Genomic DNA, 26,957 nt, shown 5'->3' with positions numbered 1-26,957 from the left:
GATTTCAGTTTAGATCCTTTGTTCCTTCCCAATATCATCTAGACAGTTATTTATACTACAAGTATTCTTCCTCTACATTGCTGTTTTCATATCCAGTCACCTTCACAGAAGACATATGACTAGCCAGTGTTGTTAAATAGCCTTGCTCAGAACTTCATGTCACTAATACATTGTGTGAACTTTATGGCAGATGAACCTAAACAAAACTTTGTGACTAAAACCTTGGCTGACATTAAAAAAATTGTTTATTATTACTTAAAACTGCTCATGCACAATGATTAGCACAGAGCATTAATACTAAAACACTTTCTTAGTTGTCAGATACCTGCTAAGACTTTTTCAGTTGTTGGCTTACAGATGCTCTAACATTCCCTCTGAAGGACAATGCCTGTATTTCATCAAAATCCTGAAATCCATAATGTTTGCTAAAAAACAAAAAAAAAAACAAAAAAAAAAAACAATAAAAATGGTGACTTAAGGTTGAGAAAATTTACAGCTAAGACATGCGGCAGCTCTGTGCAACCTACAGACTACTGCTTGTCATTGTTTCTACCAGCTGCAAGAAGAAACTAGCATCTGGTGGAAAGAATGAGGAAGATGATCTGCCTGAGGTCTTGTCCACAGTAAGAGTGTGAAACAAAACTTTAAAACTAAGTATATAATCTTAACGGCAGTAGGCTTCCAAACCAGAAAGCAGAGAGATTTCTTAATACTTCCTGAACATTTCAGCCTGCAGGAATGTATGTCTTCCTTGTAGCCAGGAAAAATATATGGGAGGTTTATTTTATTATTACCAGTTTGGACAGATGCTTTTCTTTGTGAGGTTCTTGTAAAAGAAAAAACATATACAAGGATAATGGTACAGAAAACCTCTGAATTGATTTCCTTTTTGAAAGAATGCTGTGATATGTTAGTTTAAGTCCAAAAGTTCACACCAGCATGACAGTGAAAAGTATGGGTTTTCTGAGGTTGTGGAACCTTCTCCACACAATCTGAATCAAGAGAGACAGCCTAGTACCATCACTCGCTACAGTTTTTCATGAACATTATTTACAGTGACACCTTGATAGTTGGTTACCCCCATGAGAGCATATCTTAGCTTGCTATAACTTCAGAGACAGCAGAGAGCACAAATGAAACATGTCTCATGAGAGTGCTACCAGTGTCAGTATAGACTTGTTATTGAGCTCCACTTCAGCCATTTGTTTTTGAGCCTTCCTATTTCTGCTGGTCTAGAAGAAACCACTTAAGACAAGGTAGGTGACATAAGATAATCAAGAGAAGTTAGCTGTTAAGTGCTAGTACCATACTGTTTCTTTCCATATGTTTTCCATCTCTCCTGTGAGATAAGAGATGGTATTAAGCCAGTACATAAATTCAAAGTAATCTTCCACCTAGAACTTAAAGCTTCATTCTTAATCCCACCCAAACCGAACCACCCCCCCGGCTCCCACCTTTACTATTTATAAATAAGAAATTACATGGAGTATCACATTTTTAACTGTAAGAAAAGGAACTGGTTTATAAAATGAGCAATACCAATACATACATATTTTTTTTCGTATAACCTGCTGACAGAAATGACAAATCTGTCAAAATTTCAAAGTGAAGCAAATCAGATTAGAATGAATTATATGGCAGGAAGTAAAATACTAAAAAGCTCAATCTGACTAGAGATACAACACTTTAAAAATAGAGAACACTTGACTATCAATCCAAACAAGCTGCCAGGCATTTAATACTTTTATATACATAACTGACCTTTCTTAAATCACTGCAAGCATTCTCCCATTTCAGAAATTAGGTCATCTATTGTAAAGCATGGCCTTTTACCTACACACATTTAAGTCATCACTCCACAAGCAAATGAACTTACATGAATGTTTAGTATCTACTACTTTTCTGTTCTGTATTTTAGGACGGCAACACTGCTGGACACTCTGAGACTAAAATAAGTTAGTATTCTGAAAAGACAGACTAGGTCCTTATGTAGGGAAAGGTTAAGAAGAGTCGACTCCTGTAGTCCAAATTAGCCTTGTTCGATCTTGCAGAGTGTTCTCCATCTGTCCTTCAACATGACACTAGTTCGGTTGTTGAAGTCACCATGGACCAAAATTTTAGCCCAGTTACCCACTCCAAACTCTCTTACTCCTAATTTCAGTTTCAAGTCTTCTTTGTAAGTCCATCGCTAGGGGAAGAACAGACAAAAATATTAGATATACACAGAAATGTATGAATGTAAAAGCTAAGCTTATAGAAAACATAAAAGCAAGCTCTTACACAGCTCTCTAGTTATTACTAGACTATCACAGTGCAGATGTCTGAGGGGTCAGTAGGGTCATTCTGATTTCTTTTAAGCTCTGTAACTTGATGCTAAACCCAAAAGCAAAGGTTACCAAGTCAAATGTAACAACACAGTAGCAGACATCACCTGGAATAAAAACCACATGCTTCAACATTCGCATGTTGCAGGAGAAAAAGACAAGAAAAAGAAACATCAGGCAAAGTTTTGCTTTGTTCAAAATTTGCTTTCCAAAATTGTACTTTATTATCGAGTTGAGCCAAGACAAATCTTGATTGATCCTAGTATGCATCACAAAAGAGAAAGCATTTTCACAGAATCACAGAATCCCAAGGGTTGGAAGGGACCTCAAAAGATCATCTAGTCCAACCCCCCCGCAAGAGCAGGGTAACCTACAGTACATCACACAGGAACTTGTCCAGGCGGGCCTTGAATATCTCCAGTGTAGGAGACTCCACAACCCCCCTGGGCAACCTGTTCCAGTGCTCTGTCACTCTCACAGTAAAAAAGTTTTTCCTGATGTTCACATGGAACCTCCTATGCTCCAGTTTACACCCATTGCCCCATATCCTATCACTGGACATCACTGAAAAAAACCTAGTTCCATCATCCTGACACCTACCCTCTACATATTTGTAAACATTGATGAGGTCACCCCTCAGTCTCCTCTCCTCCAAGCTAAAGAGACCCAGCTCCCTCAGCCTCTCCTCATAAGGGAGATGTTCCACTCCCTTAATCATCTTTGTGGCTCTGCGCTGGACTCTTTCAAGCAATTCCCTGTCCTTCTTGAACAGAGGGGCCCAGAACTGGACGCAATATTCCAGATGCAGCCTCACCAAGGCAGAATAGAGGGGGAGGAAAACCTCTCTTGACCTACTAACCACACCCTTTCTAATACACCCTAGGATGCCATTGGCCTTTTTGGCCACAAGGGCACATTGCTGGCTCATGGTCATCCTCCTATCCACCAGGACCCCCAGGTCCCTTTCTCCTTCACTACTTTCCAGCAGGTCAACCCCCAACCTGTACTGGTACATGGGGTTGTTCTTCCCCAGATGCAAGACTCTACACTTGCCCTTGCTGAATTTCATCAAATTTCTCCCCGCCCAACTCTCCAGCCTATTCAGGTCTCGCTGAATGGCAGCACAGCCTTCTGGTGTGTCAGCCACTCCTCCCAGTTTAGTATCATCAGCAGACTTGCTGAGGGTACACTCAGTTCCCTCATCCAGGTCGTTGATGAAAATATTAAACAGCACTGGTCCCAGCACCGACCCCTGAGGGACTCCACTAGTCACAGACCTCCAGCTAGATTCTGCCCCACTGACCACAACTCTCTGCCTTCTTCCCTTCAACCACCTCTTGATCCACCTCACTACTTGATCATCAAGCCCACACTTAGCTTATCTATGAGGATGCTGTGGGAGACAGTATAAAATGCCCTACTGAAATCAAGAAAAACCACATCTACTGCTCTACCATCATCCATCCACCTAGTTACTTCCTCATAGAAGGCTGTAAGGTTAGTCAAACATGACTTCCTCTTGGTAAAACCATGTTGGCTGCTCTTAATTAACCTACAGACTAAAAATCAAGACACCATTTAGCAACAAAGGAACTCCAATGTGCTTAGAAAAAACACCCCAGTATCTAAAATGCTGACAGAAGCAAAAATGATATACACTGCATTTGAAAGGGAGATCAGCCACATCTTCAGATTAGCAGCTATGCATTTGGCTTTCTCCATTTGTTAAGCCAACCACCTAAATAAATCTCATTGTCATGACCTACAAGCTTTTTAAGCTTTAGGGAATGACATTTCTCTTACAGAAGGAGAGAAAAAACTACTTGCTCTTATACATCTGTAAGCAATTCCTTCCAGTGAAGTCTTCGAGTGTACCAGTTCTTCCTTAATTGCTTCTTGATACAAGTATCTCAATACAATTGTAAGACTGCACACAGAGGGAAAACTGATTTAAAAAAAATAAATAATCAAATACTTGATTTTTGAAAATTTATCTTTACAGTAAAGTGTGTGGAAGAACTAAGCATCAACTCTTTTATTGTAGCTTTATAAAAACATATATTTAGATAACAAAAGTTCACAGATCCTACGTATCTATCATGCCTATTTTTAATCACTGAATTACAGAGTCATTTTTTCCACTCTGGAATAGCAATAAGCAATTTTAACAAGAAATGATTTTAAAACAACTTATTCTGCTAGAATCTGATCCTCTGATAATGTTTTAAAATCCTTGCTTGCTTAATACACAACTAATCATACTGATTTACAATCGGCACACCTCCTTAGCCAAACTGAATTGCATATCATCAATGCAAAACCAGGAGCTGTATTGTATAATTGTTTGATTTAATGTATCTGTGCTCACTTCTACTTCTTGCACTGGAGATATGCTGCTGCTCCTGATGGTCTCATGGACCATAGTTATTCATGAAAAGAGACAAATGGTCAGGGGCACGTGTGCTTTTTTACCAGTGAACTTATACCTCTACCAGAGGAGAGTAAGTGACTTGGCTGGCTGTGCGTCTTACATGGGTACCACATGGGGGTGGCATTATGGGTGACTGTGACCATGTCAGCATCCTCTGGGTGTCCCCCTCCCTCTCCCTTCCATGTCAGCGTGCCTCTAGGATTTGTGCTCAGCTCCACTACAGGGTAAACCTGCAAATGGGAAAGCAGCAGCCATGTCTCCCAGCCTGAGCAGGGACCCTACATGAGAGCCCAGCAGCCAGGCAGGAGGGTCCTGGGTCAGGGATATTAGAAGAAACAGCCACTGCTAACATCCCTCAATGGTTCTGTAGCCAGGAGAAACTGGTCGAGTTGTGAGTATTTCCCAAGACTGAATGTGTATAATCCTTGTGTAATGATGGACCAATCCTTTGCTAATATGCCTACAACAATAAATTTGTAACTAAACATGTAGAGCCTTACAGGGACTCCCAAAGAGTACATGTGCTAATAAATCCTCAGGTATGTACAGAACACTAAAAGAGCGATAGGAGCTGTAAATGCCTGAAGCTGAAGGCCTAGAATGTGTAGGTTGGGGGATGAAGAGAGAGGTTTAACAGAGGACATACAAGATGTCCACCTGTAAGTAACAGATCACTTCCAACTATTAAATGGATAAATATATATATATATATTTTTTTTTTTTTACTGTCTCCTATTCTAATTACCTAGAACTCTTCTCAGGATCCTTAAAGAACTTGGCTCTTAAAAGCATGAATTCAGGCATCCAGGATGGGCCAGATGACAATTTGGGTGACATTCTACATGACTCCTCCCTTCCCTTGAAATTAAGCTGCTAAAAAATGGCAGCAGCACTCAGAAGTGAAAGGCAGGGGGGTGTCCTGGGGTAAGGCAAGGGGAAAAATGTTAGATAACATTCAGTCCTATCAAAACTGTATTCTGGTTATTCTGCAACAAGTAAAAATTTGGCATCTACACAGAGTGTAAGCTGAGGTACAGGAAGATCAAAATTCACATCTGAAAGTTGGACTTACCCCAGCTTAATGGAACTATCAGTGCCTCTTCAAGAAACTATGATCACTGATAAACCTTACTAAGCAGTGAAGGAATCAAGAGTGGTAGTAGTTAAGCTGTATTTCTAAACAGTTAAAAACCTAAACCATTTCTAAAGTAGCTCAGCTTTTATCAGAAATACTTCCTTTTCCCAATACTTCCCGTTCCACAGATATTCTGCAACATTAGCAGTGAATAGTGCGGTTTTTACTCCTATTAAAAGGCCAGAGATTCCACTGGAACCATCTAGTACATCTCATTTCAGAGCATGCCAGAAAAGCTATCCTAAACAAAAATCTTTATTCAAGTAACACAGTTATACTTGACATACAACAGCAGATAATTCAAACACTTTCAGCAACAGAGACAATCACAGTTACTTGTTACATTTGCTTTTAAAAGGGTTGGATTTTGCTTGTTTTGCTTTGAAATTGTTTATATTGAGCATTTTTAAAAACAAATTTCTTCTGCTTTAACATGTAAATGAAGAACCTGCCTAACAGGTAAACCAGGAAATAATTCATTTTCTTTTCACTGAGGAACTGCATTGAGCAGTAACTTGCTCCCCTCAGCCCTGCCACTGCCTGTGCCCCTCTGGGGTGGCTGTTATGTAGACTCCTGCATTCCACTATTAAAAGCTACCAAGATTGGGTGGAAGACTGGACATAATACAGCACTATACTTGAGCTAACATAATCACAGTGCCTAGTCCAAAACAATATGACATTTGGCTAGTTCAGAATGCTGGCAGAGCTTGAGTTTGCCAGATAGACCTTGTAGACATACCCCAATGTATCTGAAAACCTTGCTATTCCTTAGAGTCAGTTCTACTCTAGTAATCTGTCTTCCTTTGATTGTGCATTCTGGGACTGCTCTGATTTCTTTTTTCCTCCAAATTTAAATATGGATTTTTTTTCCATACAAGTGTGACTAAATTCTGACAACCCAAATTTTCAGACACACTCTTTAAGCAAACTGTCAGATTTCAGACAACTCACAGGACTTACCATACACATACAGCATATAAAGTTGATTACAAACAGTTCCCTAAATCCCATGACACCTGCATCCCCTAATTTAGGAACAAGAAAATAAAGTACCATTCCTTTCAATAGCACTGCAGATTGTTGCATGCAGCTAACGGAAAACACAGCAATGAAAGGGTGAAAAAGGGCACTGAACCATTGCAATGAAATGTCATTTACAAAACAAGAGAAAACAATGCCAACATAGAAAGAGGAACACTACATGGAAGAGGAAGTTCTGGAAGTCAACAGCTCTGCCACTCACAGCACTCTTTCATGCATGCAGACACTTATGTAAGTCAGATTATTAAGAGGAGAAGATTTATTGTCTAAAAGAGCAATTATCATTGTTTTTTATACAATATTTATGAGGTCCCAATGTCAGGGAGTATAGCAGAAATACCACACAGACAGCAAATGCCTACTTTTCTAAGTGTTTAAAGAAACAGTTCTGAATCAATTTCTTTCAAGTTTTTATAAAATTTTAATGAGTTCTTTTCTACTATCAGATGGTACCTTTCTATAAATTTAGTATTTGTAGTTCAGCTTTAACTGAAGTGTAACAACAGAATTAAACATACAACACCTCTTTTTTGTTTTCTAGTGAGATGTGTGGATTGAGAACTGGCTGAATGGCAGGTTTCAGTGTTGTGGTCAATGGCAGAGCCTAGCTGGAGACCTGTAACTAGCAGTGTCTCCCAAGGATCAATACGGGGTCCAGTATTGCTCAACTTAGTCAACAATGACTTGGATGGAGGGGTACTGTGCCTCCTCTGCTGGTTTGCTGACAATAACAAAACTGGGAGGACTGGCTGATACCCCAGAGTGCTGTGCTGCATTCAGAAGGATCTAGACAGGCTGGAGAGATAGGCAGAGGGGAGCCTTTTTAAATTCAAAGGCAAGTGCAGGGTCCAGCACCTGGGGAGGAATAATCCCATGTACCAGCACAGGCTGGGGGCTGACCTGCTGGAAAGTAGCTCTGCTGAGAAGGACTTGGGGATTCTGGTGGACAACATGTTGTCCATGAGCCAGCAATGTGCCCTTGTGGCCAAGAAGGCCAAACCTGAGCTGCATCAAGAAGAGCATTGCCAGCAGGGATTTTATTCTGCCTCTCTACTCAGCCCTGGTGAGGCTGCATCTGGAGTAATGTGTCTGCTTCTGAGCTCTCCAGTTCAAGACAGAGAAGGAACTACTGGAGAGGGTCCAGCAGAAGGCTACAAAGCTGATTAGGGGACTGCAGCATTACTCCTATGAGGAAAGGCTGAGAGAATATAAAATTAAAAGGCAAAAGGAAAAAAAACAATAAACACAGTTATGCTCACCACCCGCTGACCAATACCCAGCCTGACCAGAGCAGCGATCTGCCCTTCCAGATGACTCTGCCCAGTTTATATACTGGACATTACATGCTGTGGGATGGAATATCCCTTTGGCTAGTTCAGGTCAGGTGTCCCATCTCTGCTTGTTCCCGGCATCTGGCAGAGCATGAGACTGAAAAGTCCTTGATTAGGGCAAGAACTACTGAGCAACAACTAAAAACATCAATGTGTTACCAGTGTTTTTCTCAGACTAAAACCAAAAAACACAGCACTGAACCAGCTACTAGGAAGCAGAAAAATGACTACTACAGCTGAACCCAGGGCAATAAGAAAGTGAAAAACTGTTTATATATAGCAGGTGGCTTCACCTCCAAGGACAGATGAGTTCTCGTTAGGACCTTAAGCAATTTGAGGACAGCATGTAACTGAAGATTTAACAAGTACTTCAGTAAAAAAAAAAAAAAAAAAAAAGAAATAGGAATAAGTACAACCCTCCTCAAGGATAGTCTGAAAAATGTAAGCATGGTTGTCCTTCCCTGTTCTGTAAAAACCTAAATGTCAAAATACACAAGAGAAAGACAAAACATAATAACATAAACACAATTTGATAACTTGCACTATTATCTAAAGAGAAAGACTCCGTATTACCTCCTAAGAGATATTATCAAGAGGAATTCAACAATGGGAATACATTTAATATTAATTTCATTCAGAAGTGCTTACCATTTTATCATGAGAAGTGAATAAAGTTTGCTATCTCCAAAAATCAGTTTGTAAGAGTGCACCCCAACATCAGATCAACTTCAAATTGCCTGCCACTAAGGCATAGACTTCTGTACTTCCCACTGATTGGGAATTTTGTCATTAGCTTCCCAAGAAAATACATGTTTTCACTTCATATGAACAAAGTATTGAATTAAAAAATTGCCAAACCTTTAACCTTCTAAGTGGGAAAATAAAAAGCCTTTGATATTTGCCTGAAACTCTCAGGGGCAAATGACATCCTAAATTGTTTAATCCAAATAGTGGAAAGATTTTTTGCTTTTTTCTACATGTTTTAAAAGACTCAGACTAAGCTTTAGTAACTGTATTTCAACAAATTAAAGGCTCATAAGCATTAGCAATAATATTTGAGACTGCTCAAGAAAAGGCCTTTACTTTTTTAAAGACAGGAATTGGAACTTAAAACAGTTTCAGGATCTGCAGCACAGCTTGAATAACGTGGATAATCTTAAACACAGTGCATTTTAGAGACAGTCAAATGAAGTTTGAAGGGGGAATAAAATTTTGTGCAGCACAGATTAATTTTTTTGTCTATTTAGATTAAAGAATGGATACAAACCTGTCTTTTTCGGACAGAAACCGAAGAATGTCCATGTTTTTCCACATTTTGCAAGCCATTCAAACCTAGAACACATCCAGACCATTGAGGAGTCAACATTAGGGCAGCAGTTTTTCATTCTACCATTTAAATGAGACAAGAATGTACAATGTATGTGCATACATGATAAGCCTTGATAGACTGGGAAAATGTCAGTCTGTTTATACATGAATATACTTTTATGTATGTATACACACAAACCTTATCTTAGCCCAAGGACTCAAAAAATAGGCTGCTCAAAAAAGTCACTATACTTTCTGTGCAGAAAGGCTCACAGAAGAACTGTATTTTAAACAATTAGGTAACAAGTGGCACATAATAATGAAACATTGTTACTTTGGTAAAAGTATTTTTACTATACTTCCTGCTCTCATTTTACATAGAGAGAATGGAAACTAACCAGAAGAACTATGATACTTCGCATTCAGCTTCCATCATTTCCACATAACAAGAGTCAGGTTCTTATTGTGGCAAGCATCCAAGTCATCTTAAGAGTTTGCCCTTTCAAGTACTACACAGCCACATGCAGAAGATACAATGACATCTCTTTGCAGTAAGAGGATCTTAACGTTTTTCAGAACCTACTTATGAACAGTGTACACATAATCCACGTTGTAACTTTTTGAAAAGCTATACCAAGAAGATGCACAAACATCATAATTTTGTTTTGATTTGGTTTTCAAACAATTTGGTTTTTGGTTTTCCAATCAGCCAACTTCTTTAGTTCCCTACCCCTCCCCAAATTACCTAGGCCAGAAGTCAAAGAGAGACAAGTTTCAGTACTTCCTCTGGCAGCTCTCTTCTGCACAGAATGGCATATATGCCAGTAAAGCAAACAAGCCCCCAAGCAAACCAGAAAATAGTGACTGATTTTGAAAAAATGAGTTGCCAGAGAGCCTTAAGCCACCTCATAGCTTCTAAGTGTGACAACCACCAAATCCTCATCTGCAGAAACCTCACACAAGAACTGAGAATGTTTTTTCCCACCACAGCAATTTTTATACTAACCTGATCACGCTGGTTAGCAGTTACCAAACCACCAACCCATTTATTGCAGGGTGGGAAGCAGGGAGAAAGTGTTTGTCATGACTGTTTCGAAAGCGTAAGAAATAAGCTAATACTCACCCTGAAGAGCAGTTCTCTCTCTGAGTTTCCCTCCTGAACAAGGCCTGCAAGGAACACAGAACTGAAGTAAAAATGTGCAGAACACGAAATGCCTTTGATCAAAAGCAGCAACAACAAAATTTTACCTTACTGTGGGGTTTCTTACATCTCCAGGTGACTGATGTGTAATACTGTGTTGCTCTTCCATTAACCTTAAAGAAAGAAAAAGCCCAAAAATAATTTCATAGGCAGCAGCTTGTCATTTACGTGATTTAAAAAAAATTAAATGAAAGAAAATCCGAGTATTTTTGCACAGAAACAGTGCAGTTTTATCAGGAACCGTTCTTCTTGCAATTTGTCTTCCTGCATACTGTCTGCATCAGTCATTTTCCTTAACTAAGCAAGGGCAAGTATTCCAAGTATAAAACAGCAGAAATACATTGATAATTTTTTTCAAAATAAAGTCAAAGGAAGGGGAAGGAGCTGAGCTTCAAGTGCCCCAACATTTCCTGGAAAAGTATGTAATTGTTTTGAGGTTCATGTTGCCAGAATCATGAAACAATATATCCAATGCCCATCATCACAGTAATGTAACTAAGAGAAACTTGGGTTTAGCTGTAAGGAGAAAGTAACAGACTGATTCCCTTTCCTTATTCTCTTTCTTCCACAGATGAGCTATAGCCCGAAGTCTGGAGGACAGGACTAAAAGAAGCTCAATCAAGCATAAAGGAAAAAAAACAAAACAAACCCCACAAACATTCCTATGCTTTTACTATTATAAGAGACTGACAGCTGTTTAAACTGAAAAATGTCTATCTCCAACAAGTACTTAAACTTAATGCCAAGCTATTTGAGGTAAATGCCAGAAGTTAACAACCATAGAAAAGTCAAAACTTAAAAATAGAGAATGTGCTCATAGTTTTCTATTAGACAGCAGTTTGGAACTAAATGTCCCTCCTTCTACCCACTCTTAGTTCTATGAGTTTCAAGTTACTGTCCAAGCATGTCCTTCAGCAGTACAGTGCTTAATGCAAACCTTTGTTTTGTTTCCAAATTCTCTTTGTCATTTTCATCAGCATTCACAGTGTTGCTTTGCAATGCTACTGCTCCCAGTCCTTGAGACTCCACCTCTTTCATGGCTGCCTGTGAGAAATGGAATCAGGAGTTTAAAATCAAAGCCAGTCAGCACCTAGACAGTAGTTTGCACTAAAACTAGTATGTGTGCTTTCTATTAGAACTAACAGTACGTATCTGTTGATGACCATGAGCCAGCAATGTGCCCTTGTGGCCAAGAAGGCAAATGGCATTTTAGGGTGCATTAGAAAGGGTGTGGTTAGTAGGTCAAGAGAGGTTCTCCTCCCCCTCTATTCTGCCTTGGTGAGGCTGCATCTGGAATACTGCGTCCAGTTCTGGGCCCCTCTGTTCAAGAAGGACAGGGAATTGCTTGAAGGAGTCCAGCGCAGAGCCACAAAGATGATTAAGGGAGTGGGACACCTCCCTTATGAGGGGAGGCTGAGGGAGCTGGGTCTCTTTAGCTTGGAGGAGACTGAGGGGTGACCTCATCAGTCTTTACAAATATGTAAAGGGTGGGTGTCAGGATGATGGAGCTAGGCTTTTTTCAGTGATATCCAGTGATAGGACAAGGGGCAATGGGTGTAAACTGGAGCACAGGAGGTTCCACGTTAACATCAGGAAGAACTTCTTTACTGTAAGAGTGACAGAGCACTGGAACAGGTTGCCCAGGGGGGTTGTGGAGTCTCCTACACTGGAGATATTCAAGGCCCGCCTGGACAAGTTCCTGTGTGATGTACTGTAGGTTACCCTGCTCTTGCAGGGGGGTTGGACTAGATGATCTTTTGAGGTCCCTTCAACCCTTGGGATTCTGTGATCTCATAGACCCTTCAGACATATACCTACTAGAATAAGCAGTTTCAAAACAACTGCAATGTGTTAATCATAAAGTGGTTTGGGTTGGAAGGGACCTTAAAGATCATCTAGTTCCAATCCCCCTGCCACAAGCAGGGACAACTTCTAGTAGGCCAGACTGCCCAAACCCCATGCAACATGGCCTTGAACACAAAATCATTACCAGTTAACAACTCAAGAGAAATTTTAGTCATAGCCCCAAGTGATATTTATACAGACACACAGAAATACAATTTGCTTAACAAGTGACCATGTAGATGTGTGAAACACAATGCAGAGATTTACTAAGATTGCAAACACTATCAAAGTACTCCAAGGTTTGTTTAATATAACTAGATTAGAAACTGAAAACTGACAGGCTTTGCAAGTTCATCTAGTTCTGTAGCACGTGGCAGGACCAAGCATAACCTTTCCTGTGTTAACAAAAGAATTTTGTTACATCCTGGCTAAACTTCTAGCCACAGATTATTTCTTCTCAATTCCCAAGAGGAGGAACAGTTCATTACTGTTTATAGAATGCCCAGAGAATTTTAAGATTCCTGCTTTTCCCCAAATTCCCCCCCAGTTACTTGCTATAATAAAGGACACATCCCTTCCCCACACCCTAAAATTAGTCCACATGATGTTGCTTTTGCTACTTTGCTATCAACTTTCTTCCCTAGCATCTTAAGGTATATTTACTACCCAAGCCATAAAATAAATCCTGGTTGTGCACCACCATTACTAAGCAGAGCCAACCATTTTCTATCCAACACTGTCTATATAACCCCCAAGTGATAGCTGGGTGTTGCAAAACAGATCAGAACATTACTAAGTTGACAGATCCATTACAGGCCAAATATTATATCTTTTTCTGCTTAGCCAGTTGCTCCTGTTTTCACCTATTTCTTCTTTCAGGGCTTGCTTTTGACTCCTGTTATTTTTCTGCCATCCATTCAATTTTCAGTCTTCTTGAAATCTTAACCTGTCCTTCACAGCAGCTTGCAGTCTCTCAACATGTCCCACACAACATCCTTCTCTCTAAATTGGAGAGATATCAATTCAATGGATGGACCACTCGGTGGATAAAGAACTGGCTGGATGGCCACACACAAAGAGCTGTGGTCAATGGCTCAATGACCGGCTGGAGACCAGTAACGAGCGGTGTCCCTCAGGGATAGGTGTTGGGACCGGTCTTGTCTAACATCTTCATCACTGACATGGACAGCGGGATTGAGTGCGCCCTCAGCAAGTTGGCCGATGACACCTAGCTGTGTGGTCCGGTTGATATGCTGGAGGGAAGGGATGCCATCCAGAGGGACCTTGACATGCTTGTAAGGTGGGCTGACGCCAACCTTATGAAGTTCAACCATGACAAGTGCAAGGTCCTACACCTGGGTCAGAGCAATCCCAGGCACAGCTACAGACTGGGCAAAGAGATTCAGAGCAGCCCTGCAGAGAAGGACTTGGGGGTGCTGGTCGATGAGAAAATGAGTATGAGCCGGCAGTGTGCGCTTGCAGCCCAGAAAGCCAACCCTATCCTGGGCTGCATCAAAAGGAGCATGGCCAGCAGGTCGAAGGAGGTGATCCTGCCCCTCTACTCTGCTCTCCTGAGACCTCACCTGGAGTATTGTGTGCAGTTCTGGTGTCCTCAACATAAAAAGGACATGGAACTGTTGGAACAAGTCCAGAGGAGGGCCATGAGGATGATCAGGGGACTGGAACATCTCCTGTACGAAGATAGGCTGAGGAAGTTGGGGCTGTTGAGCCTGGAGAAGAGAAGGCTGCGTGGAAACCTAATAGCAGCCTTCCAGTACCTGAAGGGGGCCTATAGGGATGTTGGGGAGGGACTCTTCATCAGGGACTGTAGTGACAGGACAAGGGGTAATGGGTTAAAACTTAAACAGGGGAAGTTTAGATTGGATATAAGGAGGAAATTCTTTCCTGTTAGGGTGGTGAGACACTGGAATGGGTTGCCCAGGGAGGTTGTGAGTGCTGCATCCCTGGCAGTGTTCAAGGCCAGGTTGGATGAAGCCTTGGGTGGGATGGTTTAGTTTGAGGTGTCCCTGCCCATGGCAGGGGGGTTGGAACTAGATGATCTTGAGGTCCTTTCCAACCCTAACTATTCTATGATTCTATAAAAGTCAGATAACACAAAACCATTCCCTATTTCACTCATTCATCCACGTAAGTACTGGAAGGCATTCTGGTTACAGAATACTTCCAACCACAGAAGAAAATGTTTCACTGCCAGAAATTTCATAAATATCCAAACTGCCACAACTTTCAGCTGTAAGTTTTCAAAACACTAGCTGTTTTACAGTGGCTGATGGTAGTAAAAAAAATCCTCTATATTGTGTTTTGAAAGTTAAGAGTAGGCTTCGAATTGTACTTGTAAAATAATTGTGCTTAGTATAGGTCCTTCTTCCTTGTAAGGCATTACGTGCAGACTGTTCTTGGGGCAGCTAACTTACAAGAGCTTTCTGAAGTGCAGTAGCTTCAACAGTAGGAGCTGCAAACTCGTAGATTCCAACCTTGACAACAACCTAGAAAAAGCAGCCTACAAAACAGCAGTAGGCAGTGTAGACCCATCAGGTGGATGAAAAACTGAACATGACCCTGCAAGGTGCACCTGCAGCCTAGAAGGCCACCATATCCTGAGCTGCATTAAAAAAAGCCTAGCCAGCAGGTTGAGGGAAGTGAATCTCCCCCTCTACTCTGCTTTAGTAAGACCCCAGTTGGAGTACAGCTCTGGGGGCCCCCAGTGTAAGAAGGGCATAGACCTGCTCAAGCATCATAAAGATGCTCAGTGAGCTGAAACACCTCTCCTAATGAGACAGGCAGAGAGAGCTGGAGTTGTTCAAAAGGCTCTGTGGAGACCTTATTGCAACAGGCCTATAAGAAAGATGAGGACATACTTTTCAGCTGGGTCTGTTGCGACAGGACAAAGGGTAACGGGTTTAAACCGGAAAAAAAAAAAAAGTAGATTTAGATAGAAGGAAGATTTCCCCCCCCCCCAACAATGAGGGTGGTTTAACACTGGAACATGCTGCCCAGAGAGGTGGTATCTGCTCCCTCCAAAGAAACATTCACAGCCAGGCTCAAGGGGCTCTGAGCAACCTCTGAGCAAAAGTATGAATGCTCCACAAAGTAACTCAGTCCAATGCAGAGTTTTCAGAAGTAAGATATGCAACATTAGCAAACAGCATGACAAATGTGCAGGCAATGGGGGTGCAAAACAGAGGGCCTAGGTAAGCTAATATGGAGTTTCAGGCCTTCCCCGACACCTCCAAATCTCCACCTCCTCTCAGACTCAAAGAAATAGCCTTGAAAAATAAATTTGGAAACTGACAGCTGAAACTACTAAAAGATATTCTTTCTTAAATGCATTCAAAGTGTAAGTTCTCTAGTCTCTGGTAAGAAAATGAAAACCCTAGAGGAACTTCAAGTTTGTTTATTTAAAATGTGATTCTTATTACCTTTAGATATCTGCATTTTTGTAATTGAGTAATTCAATATTCTTTTATAGGAGGTAAACATAAGAGAAATTCTTTACAATCCTCCTGAAAATGAGCTGAAGGAGGAATGTTGTTCTTGCCAATCTTAAACCACTTTTGAGCAAGACTGTTTGTAAGGAACTCTTTTATTTACATGAAAGCAGCAATAACAGTCTTCTATCTCCTATCTCCTCTGACATTCCTAAAGCTTTCAGTCAAACTAACAGGTCTTGAACTTTCAGTTTTCACATGAAAATTCATATAAACATCAAATATATAGTTTATTATCTTTTAAGTAGTCTGAGAGCAAAATTGCTTCTCTTAAGCACACAGTAAAGATGGACCTTATTTTACTTTTTTCCTTTTTTTTTCCAATCAGAAGTTGTGGAAAAAACAAACATTCATGAGGGATAGTTTACAGAAGTCTTACTTCTACTTCCTCCTAAACATACATTCAACCTTTTTTTTTTTAATTGAGAAAATACAAAGAAAAACTTCCTTTTCTTCTAATACAGTAACTGAATATTGTCTAAACAACCTACATGAAAGTATAAATCTATTTAATCTTATCAGGCACCTCTTCTGAAATAAGACTTGAAAATGTATTTGACATACCTGTAATAAGAAGTTAGTTTCATTTTCTTCCATGAAAAGTTCAATGTAAGACTTGATTTTACTTATCAAAACATTGTAACTGAAGGTTTGGAGAAGAGGAACATATGGATCCTTGCTTTTAATTACAGTTGCCAGCTTCATCCTTAAAGGCTAAGAAAAACACAGCTTTATACAACACAAATGTATCCTGTGGTAAAGTTGGCATCTATGCTAAACAGGACATACAGAAAGCTAAACATGATTATTATACAGTTTTCTGAATATACCTATCCAACTTCATGCTACATTTTGAAAGTGTTCTGAAGTCAGTTAGGCACAATACCAGTTTACTCAGTAAGTGGTTAAATATAACTTTCCAGAGATCCTTATTTTCATGCCCTTTAGGTGTAACATCAAAAGCAAGATTGTCAATGGAGCAAAACCACCAAGAAAAGTCCACTCACTACTGTGTTCTCTTTTCTCATTTACTGCCTCAAAAAGACTGCCACTGAAAGCAGTTCACAATGTTCAGGAAAAGGACTATTTAGTAGCATTAAGGACACCCTGATACTGGCAATCATAACTTTACATCTTATCTACCAACCACTCTAAATCTTAAGAGACCAATACATCCAACAATTAACTTCTGTGCACCGGTTGCATTCTTATTTATGAATGAGTACTTTACACAGACTATACTTTCCAAATATCCGAATGAAGAGTGTAACTGAAGATTTTGTTACAGATATGGAACTACTTATATAGAACACATATCCCAATATACCAGAAGACAGAGGCAGCATTTTTTCCTTCTTTTTGCCTACAGTCCTTTGCTCTTTTCTCCACCCCAGCAAATTCAGGTGTGTGCACCATCTATTCTTTTAGAGATATGCACTTGAACTTGCATCTTTTCAGAATGATGTAGTCAACAAACCAGGAGGTGGCCTGGCCTACACATTATCTTTTCCAGATAAAGGAATAATATTCACTCTATACTACAAATACTAACAAGCTTTTCTTCCCTGTGGTGCATCAATATGTAGAACAGTAGCCAGAAGAGACAGAGTGCACTGTAATGGTTCAGAAAAAGTCAGACTGATTACTTGGGAGTTTCTATGTCTCTGTCTGCATGTTTATACCATCTTTACTCTGAGAAAACAGCAATGTCAGACTCCCAGAATCCATAGTGACACCTTACATGAAGTGGGAGATGAAGTTCAGACTGATGCTGTCCATAGTGAATAACAACTGCTGCTAGAAACATTTTACTCCCATTATTCCTATCAGTCTCCTACCTACAAATTTCTTTTTCTATCTATAAGTGCCACAGGTGTGTAGGTGACTGCATAAGCAGCAATCACAACAGAGCTTTGCACATATTATTTGCTGCTTTGGAAACCCGTTCTCTTCTCTTAAAAGTGAAAGAGCTTAATGCAAGTTACTACCTTATCTGATTCCGAGTCTGTAAACAGCCTTTCAAGAGCTTCAGCAGCCTCCTTGAAATATCCATTTTCCACATAGACTGCTACAATCTATAACAAATATAATTTGAAGACATGCTGAAATACATTTCAACTGAGATAAAAAAAAAATAAAAATTTCACACTTAAATAGTTTAAGGCTTCCAAAATCCAGAGGATTATCTATTTAAGGGTTACCAAAAATTACATAGTTTTAACAGTTAGTTCTAAAGTAGCATTAAACGTCACTTATAAAGGCCCAAAGCCTTTTTGCCAGGCTTTTAGAAGGACCCTCGCTGATTTAAAATGTCCCATACTTACCTACCTAGTATTGCTTTAATCTTTCCCAGATTTTCAGCCCCAGTACCTGCCAACATGTTTTCACATGTTCAATAGCAAAGGTTTTCCAATACAAATACTAATTTTTAAGCAAAGAAAAAACAAAGCTACTAAGAATATATTTAAAAGCTCAAGATACAAATGGTTTTAAACCGATTTTTTTTTTTTAAGATTGGCAGCTTTTGAAACAATTTTGAACTGGGACAAACAGGAACCAACTTAGACAGGAAAAGGTCTGCTGCACAGATCTATTTACTCTGTATTGAAAGTACATCAAACTTAGAAAATTTAGTTCAGCCTGCTAACAGCGCAAACTTTTTGTAAAATGAGCCCTGTAAAATGAGCAGAATTAATAGGTACCACCCTAAAGTATTTTAAGGCACACAAACCTGAATTTGAATCAACTGACGAATATCTTTATGAAGCTTTTCCAGTTCAATTTCTTCCTTTTCAAGTAAAGTCCAGAAAGACAGAGCAGATTCCAAAGGTGAAATTCTTTTATGATTTTCAAAATGGCATTCTTTGGGCAGGGAAGTGAGGAAACAGAAAAAAGTATTTTAAAAATTTGAAGGGTAAAGCTAAATATATTATTTATACACAATAAAGTAATATGCACTATACATTACTTCAATTCTTTTTTCCTCAAAATTTTAGTCTCTCTCTAGTCAAAGTGTGTTTAAGAGACCCAAGTTAAATGCCTTCTTTTCAGAGAGATTGGTTCTTCTTGCCCATACTAATAAAATTACTGTTGCATTTTTAAGAGAGGTTATGTGTCTGGTATTTATTGTTCATTTAAACGTGCAACAGTGCTAAGTTTAGCATCTTGTATTTGGGCTGGCATTAGCAATACTCTTGCATTAAGTTTGGCATCAGATATCAAAACACTCAGTATTGATACTGGTAATTTTGTAATATAACCACTATCTTAAGGTTTGTTTGTTTTTTGTGCTCCCTCCCTCTCCCCCAAGTTTATATATTCCTGTGTCTTTACTTTTTGTTATATTAGAAGGGGTTAGACTGAGAGGGAAATTCAAACAGCTTAACACAGAAAAAGCAGAAGCAACCTCCTGTGTCATTGTACTGCTGTGCCAACACCAAGGTTTGTGCAAACTCCCAGCAAGCAGGATCAGTAACCAGCTTTGGCAGAAATCTAGCCCAGCCAAATAACCTTCAACACTCTAGGAACAGTTTCCCAGTCTGGTCATTGCCCACTTGCACAAGTGAGTATGCCAACATAACAGATACAGTAGGAGATGGCAGATGCACAAGTCTGCTTTTTTCTTCCATGAAACTGCCAGCTTAGCTTAAGATGTTCACTGAACAGCCTTACTTATTCTTTAATTTTAGATGACATAGCAGAATCTCTCACAGCATCTTATTTCTTACAGTAATTTTCAGAGAGAAGGTAAACAATTTAAGCAATGCTGAAAATACAAAAAATATTTGATGCCCACTACAGTAGAAGACAAGCACTGAAAATTTAAGTAGTATCATACACATAGATACACACATTAAAAAAAAACCCCAACAAACAACAACAAAAAAACCCCCAAAATAGTAATGAGGCACACTTCTGGTTTCTCTACTTATTGTTTCAATTAAGTAATGACACTTCCTATTAAGGTTATTATAATACTGTAAAACCAAAGTGTTTAACTTAAAGAGCTGGCATCTGAGACAGCCTACTCTATTTTAAGGCTCAATACAGATTAATTATTTTAATAACTGGAAACAAATGAGGAAAGCTACCATACAATGTATTAGCTTTCTGTGTATATTGTGCAAGTACATCTGATGTAACACCCACTTAAGCACATGCAATCTTCCTTACCATAAAGGCCATTCTCTACACTGCTAGATAAAAACCAGACACTGAATTTATATTGACAAGTGCTATATACAAAAATATTGTTTTAAAACATTACCAGCAAAGTTGCATAATTTGTATATGATGAGAACCAGATTTTAATATTTAAAATACTTAGTTGAACTAAATAAAGAAAAGTATTATTACTTGACAAGTAACATCAGAAATTTCATTTTATAAGAACAATCCTTTCTGTCACATTTTTTTCTTCCATGCTCATGCTGGCAAGACTGGTTTTATAGACCTTAAATTCCAATGAGCTTTATCGAGCAGTAAAAACTATCATCAAAAAAGTTAAGTCTTCCAGAAACTTCAGCATGGAAGCAAAGTCAGTTTGGCTAAACCAGCAATTTCAGAATACAGCCAAACAGAAGACGTGACAGTGAGTAAGAGTCTCAAGGACCTGTGGCCAGCTATAAGCCTTACAGCCTTCTGTAAGGAACAAGAGAAGCCATCGTTTTCATCCATATTCTTATTCCTACTGCTTGTCCTACTTTAACCTCTACAGTTACGTGTGCAGAAAGGAATGCACATTCTGTACTTTAAACTTGCAAATAACATTCACCAATAAAATAGTCAATCTTTTCCAAAATATTTTGTTGATACTAACCTGACCAAAACCCCCATCCCTATAACTTAAGCAGCATACAGTCATCGAAACTCAAAGCAGCTAAATCACTCAGCACAGAACACCACTCGTCCTGCATACATGTGGAATAAAGACAGTCCAAAAGGTAGAGTTCAGACATTTTATTAGATATACATAAACATATGTACAGTGAGACTAAAACATAGCCTTTACTGTAGATAAAGGTATTAGCATGCATAATATAACTCTGTGCAAGTTCATGCAAATCTATGTAAACATGCGGGGTGGGAAGAAAAAGGTATTTACCAAGTTTTTTTCCTTTTGCAATCCTTATCAAAAGCTGACAGAGATACACCGTTTTTTTCTGATGTGTAGGTATTTTGGAGAGGCCATTAATAAGAGCTAGAAAAGAAAAGTTAAGTCAGTCTCGCTCCAGCACTGCCACTGTGTGGCTAGAAATATACTAGGCACTACATTATCAGGCTTTAATAATCTACTAAATTTATAATTCATTAAGAAACAGATGAAAGCATTTAGCTAATATCTGTCAGTGTTAGAAGAACTTAAATCATAATAAAGAATTTGACCTGAAAAACCTTCCCCTCTTGCAGTTCACAACAGTAGCCTAGAAGTGGTAAGATGCATCACAGGCATATATCATCAAATTAGGAAACCACCATATCTTACATAAATAAGTGAAGTTTTATTTTTCTGGGTAACTTACTATGAAAGACAACTGTCTGCTCTAGGGAACACTCACATATGGAATGCTCACAAAACATGACCGATATGCAAATGGACAACATTTACATGTTGCCATAGCAACTGCCAGACCAAAAGCTATAAGGAGGGATTAGTCAGAAATGTAAACCTACAAGGTAAATCCTCCTTGCAAGGTTGGAAGCTCACACGCATTATTACATATTTTAGAATAGGAGCCACCACGAGATTATTTTCATCATGCTGGTTTACTGTGAACTTCATATTTTTTGTGTTGAATATAGTAATTTATCTTGACAGCATAATACAGAAACATTCAAAATGAAAAGTGAAGAATGTATCAAGTGACTTAGCCAAGTTGCAGACTGAACACTATTTCAGGAAGCGTTTATGTACACATTTTTGTGTCAACCTAGCAAAAGCCAGGATTCCAGGGCATGGGACCCCCAAGTTCTGCAATGACAACTAGGGTACATAACATTGTTTTACTTGGAAGCAGTACTTTGCCTACTTGCTTATTAGCATACAATCACCTATGGACAATGGATAAGCATGAAATTACAAAGTAATTAGGATAGCCCTAAATGAGTACCAGGATAATGTCATTTGGGCTTGGAACAACATATTTACAACTGCTTCAATGATGACAGAGCTTTTAATTCCTATAGCCAAAATGGGAAGTAAAAGCACATTGCTTAGAACAGAAGTGCCAGTCATTATAATCACAAATTCATGCATCTTCCACAGCTGACAAGAGAGTTCAAAGAGTTTGGATGAGTTCAATGATGGAGACAAGCATTCTCAATGCCTGAATATGGAGCCAGAGCTTGGAGATGTTGGAAGCAGGCAGAATACTGCAGCTGAAGAATTCCACAAGCCAAAAGCTGCCAAGTAGCTTGAGATCTTTCACTTTTCTCTGTTCTTTTAAGGTGCATTAATGCTTTAGTTCTGAGCAGGGGTGCATTTTTAAATTTAAATTTTGCATTTAAAAGGCAAACTTTCTGTTCTCAGTTTGTACAATGGAGACATCTTTAGTATACACATTAAATTCCTTTAGAGCTATTCCAAACTGAAACCGAAACCTTGAATTTTTTACTGTGTGGACAGCAGGTCCTTAGCAGCAATTACCCACAAGTAATGTAGACAAACAGAAAGAGACATAGACTTATTACTTCTCCAGACTCTTCTACTTCCCCACCCCAAGGCAGTTTTATTTCATTAGTAGTGCCCTTAATTATATGACAAGCTTTCCTCCCGGTGGCCACTCAAATCTATTTCTCATATTAGTCTTCCATTAAGATACTCTACAAATCCAGTTCCTTACCATGCAGATACCTACACAAGCTCGTTCAGATATATTGACCACAATACCCTGTCATGGCAGGATAAGATAGGCAGAGCATATGACCTTGCCATGCTGTCTTTTAATCCTTAATTCCAGGTAACTACCTATTTCTACTTGGCAGTGTACTGAGCTATATGACAATACTATTTATTACCTAACAAAATAGCTCATCCTGTTCCCTTAGCCTTCCTGCTTCTCTGCACTTGCTCCAGTTTGAACTGACCTTCTTGTTGACAGCCAATTATTATTTCAGTAGTCTCCCTGTGACATAAGCAAGAGTTGTACCTCTGTATTTCTATGAAGCAACTACACTGACTTTTATAATACAATCTTATGCCTGTGCTTAGTTTTTCCCCATAGACTTTTACACTTCTGACTTTGTAATCCTATAGCATGAGTATGTCCAACTGTCTGCTGCTAAACAAAGCAGGAACAAATTCCAAAGTCGTTATTAGTTTCCAGCTCCACAGGACATTGTATTTTGCTCAGTTCGGTAATTTCCACCAATATGGTCCTATAGTCCTCCTGTTCTTCTCAGGAAATATTCTAATCTGCATCTGTGTTGACAGTGAGTGCTTTCCACCTACATCTTGGTGAAATTTCAGTACAACTTTCCCACCGAGCCATAGTCCCATGGACAAATGGGAAAGCCCCATTAATCGTTTAATCAAGCAGAACTCCATTCAATGTACTTTATTATATTATCTTTAGATTTCTTACCTCTCAACATGCCACTGTATTCCATTCTTTGCAAAAGTTTAAGTAAGTCACACATTCACATTAACCTGAACCAAGAACACATGTACAACACCAAAAAAAACCAAAAGCAAAACAAACCAAAAGCCCCCAAAGCTCTAGCCTGGTATCTTCAGGAAAGACTATTTCTAACAAAAAGCACCATATATCCAAATTTATCTGAGACATGGATATTTGTTTCCAGCTCTTAACTACTCTTAAGTATTTCTTATTTAAAATACATGTTTACTCATTCAACATCCCGTCACTAGACTTCATTCCACCTTTATCTGCTAGACAAGAGTTACTTGAAATACCTTTTTCTAGTTTTCTACCATAAGCCTGAATTTAAACTCAAATAACTCTGGGTATTTAAACAATTCTACACTATGTTTTAGCATATTTGCATCTCTTCACTAAACCCTCTTTAACTTTTCTGCAGCTTTGAACTCTTCAGCATATGAGCCCTAAGCTTAAATAAGCACTGACAGCACATTGGTAACTGCATTATACGTTTAAGCTTCACAGAACTGAGATGATAGATTTAACGCCAACGCTTGTATTCACCTCACCATCTAAAAGCCCTCAACCCAGCCACTCAGTAACCACAGGTCACTAGAACAGTTCAGTTTGTTTCCCTCCCTCGACCCATTCCACGAACACATTAAAATTCCCCAAACCTGCGATTATTTTACACCACTCCAGCACAGCTGCCATACCGCACACTAAACTCAAAACACCAGTGGATTAAACAAGTGGAACAAAAAATTCAGCCTCCACTGTTTTACTACCATCATGTGCAAACGTTGTTGATGGCATCAGGCAGCCTCAAGAGACTACCCTATATTATAAGAATCTTCTTAAGTCCTCAAAAGAGCTAAAAACCTCCTACCGACCGCCGTCGTTAAGAGGCTGTGAATATAACGATATAAGACAGGTACCCCTCACACTCCGCAGGGACACAGCGCCTCCAGAGCCGCGGGCGCCCACTCCCTCAGAAGCACAACAGCTGCGGCCTCTCACCATGCGCCACGCTGCTCCACCGCTGGAACTCTGCGGGGCACCCGTCCCCGAAGTGCCGGCACAGGCAGCAGCAGCAGAACTCCAGCATCCAGCCCGCGGCCACCGCCTTCACCTCAACCGACGGGGCCGAGCTCCTACCCGCCTGCGGCGCCGCCGCCATCTTCAACCCGCACACCAACGGAAACAGCCCACCCCTTACCACGCGGCACCCATTCAGCGCAGCCACCTAGTCTCCGCGCCGCTTACGTCACTTCCGCTGGCGGGCGGGGTGGTGCCGCTCAGAGCTGGGTGGGCGGTGCGGCATAGGAGTTGTGCTCGGTAAGGGGTTGTGGAGCTGTGGGGTCCTGCTGCGGGGCACTCCCTGAGCTGCGAACCGAACAAAGGAGCGGCTCGGGGCACCCTGTTCCTTGGCGGCAGTGTTCTGGAACATCCAGGCCATGCGCTGGCTGGCCACTGGTGATTTGAGAGCTTTCCTCTTGTGGTTGCTGCCTCCTGAGAACAGGAGACAAGAGCCCAAACGTGGGTGTGCTGTGCATGTGTGAGAGGAAGGGCTGCCGTGGTTTAACCCCAAGCGGAACTAAGTACCACGCAGCCGCCTGCGTGTTCTTCCCTGCTCCCAGTGGGATGGGGTGGAGAATAGGAAGAAAAGATAAAACCTGTGGGTTGAGAAGAACAGTTTAATAATTGAAATAAAGTACAATATAATATTAACACTAATACTGAGAAGGGAAATTACAGCAATAAAAAAAGCACCAAACCTACAAGTGATGCACGGTACAATTGCTCACCACCTGCTGACCGATACCCAGCCTGACCCAAGCAGTGATCTAGCCCTTCTGGATAACGGCCCCCAGTTTATACACTGGGCATGACATGCTGTGGTATGGAATACCCCTTTAGACAGTGTGGGTCAGGTGTCCTGTCTGCTTCCTCCTGGCTTCTTGTGCCCCTCAGGGGCAGAGCACGTGACTGAAAAGTCCCTAATCAGGGTAAGAGCTGTTGAGCAACAACTAAAAACATCAGTGTTAAAGTCAAAACACAGCACTGCACCAGCTACTAGGAAGAGCATTAACTATCCCAGCTGGAACCAGGACAGGGGCTTCACTTTTGAGATTTAATGTTTGGCAACAGTTGTAAGCTTATGTTGTAGTAAGCTGATGTTGTAGTAAGCTTTCAGACACACGTTTGCACGTGTATCTACAATAACAACTTCAAGGACATGAATTCTTTAGAACAGGCGGATTTGCTGTTATTTGCCATACTGCTTTGGTAGTATTCAGGATAATGGCAAACCTGAAACTGTGACAAGCTTTATCAGACTGCTGAGAATCTCAGGAATCAAAATTCTCAGTATGCTTGCCATGAACCAGTTAGATGTCAAAAAGAAGATCATTATGCATTAATCTTTAATTGAGCATGCATCTGGAGGGCTTTGTAGTAGGAACTGCAACAGGAGGGTATGTTTAAGCTCAAAATTACCACGATCAAACAGCAGCAGGAGCAAACCTGTGAACTGTTGGCTTTTTGGCAGCAGTCCTATTCTGGCCCCCTTCAGAGAACCTTCAGAGGCTTCTGACTGCAGTGGTTCAAATGCAGAAGATAGTTCTGTGATGAACACTTGAGTGTTGTCTGGTTTTCTTTTAGTTACCATCTTTATTTATGGGTGGATTTTTGTATTTAGATTACCTCCACCCTTAGCACCTGGAAGGACCAAGATGCCTTTGCACCTTACCAACAGTACTACGTTATTTCTGCCTGCTTTGTGGGCAGCATCAGAAGATTGTTTTAAAGACTAAGTTGTCTCTTCAACGTGAAAGATACTTCTAATGCAATTAAATTTTCAATTAACAAAGTACAAATTTAATGTAATTTTCAAACTCTTTCTTGCATCTTGTGCCTTTCTGTACTTTGTGGTACTCTGTGTTGTGTTATCTGGAACTGCAGCTTGTTTGCACACCCGCAAAGGAGCACTGAGAGATAGTAATGGGGGAAGGAGAGCCCAAATAGTTCCTTGCCCTGGGTACTCAGGCTCATCACAGGCCCATCTTCACAAGCCCAGAGGAGTACAGCACACAGCAGCAGGCAGGAACCCAAACTACAGACTCCTAGGAACAAACACCATATCTGGGCCCTTCCCAAGGCTGCCCTGGGAGACTGTCCAGGCATGAAACCCATCAGCACAAGTCACTGGGAGCAGTTCTCTGGATC

At 40.2% G+C, this 26,957-nt stretch overlaps 1 protein-coding gene across 2 annotated transcripts; it reads right to left on the bottom strand.

Annotated features, from left to right (window-relative positions):
• Positions 1 to 227: 227 nt before the first annotated feature.
• TERF1 (telomeric repeat binding factor 1) lies at positions 228 to 24,966 on the bottom strand. 2 transcript variants are annotated; one of them, XM_065668431.1, is made up of 10 exons: positions 24,750 to 24,966; positions 21,233 to 21,328; positions 18,860 to 18,990; positions 18,117 to 18,203; positions 16,693 to 16,842; positions 11,712 to 11,818; positions 10,822 to 10,887; positions 10,697 to 10,740; positions 9,533 to 9,597; positions 228 to 2,188 (listed from the first exon to the last, which is right to left on the bottom strand). In XM_065668431.1, exons 1-10 carry the CDS (start codon positions 24,907 to 24,909, stop codon positions 2,030 to 2,032), a joined length of 1,065 nt encoding a protein of 354 aa, XP_065524503.1. In that variant the 5' UTR covers positions 24,910 to 24,966; the 3' UTR covers positions 228 to 2,029. The 2 variants fall into 2 exon arrangements, with proteins under 2 accessions (XP_065524503.1, XP_065524504.1); XM_065668432.1 differs by lacking the exon at positions 21,233 to 21,328.
• Positions 24,967 to 26,957: the final 1,991 nt, after the last annotated feature.

The sequence above is a fragment of the Lathamus discolor genome, chromosome 2 (genome assembly GCF_037157495.1).
Source record: "Lathamus discolor isolate bLatDis1 chromosome 2, bLatDis1.hap1, whole genome shotgun sequence".
NCBI classification, from domain to species: Eukaryota; Metazoa; Chordata; class Aves; order Psittaciformes; family Psittacidae; genus Lathamus; species Lathamus discolor.
Note: the sequence above shows the minus strand (reverse complement) of the source record. Positions and strands in the feature narration are given on the sequence as shown.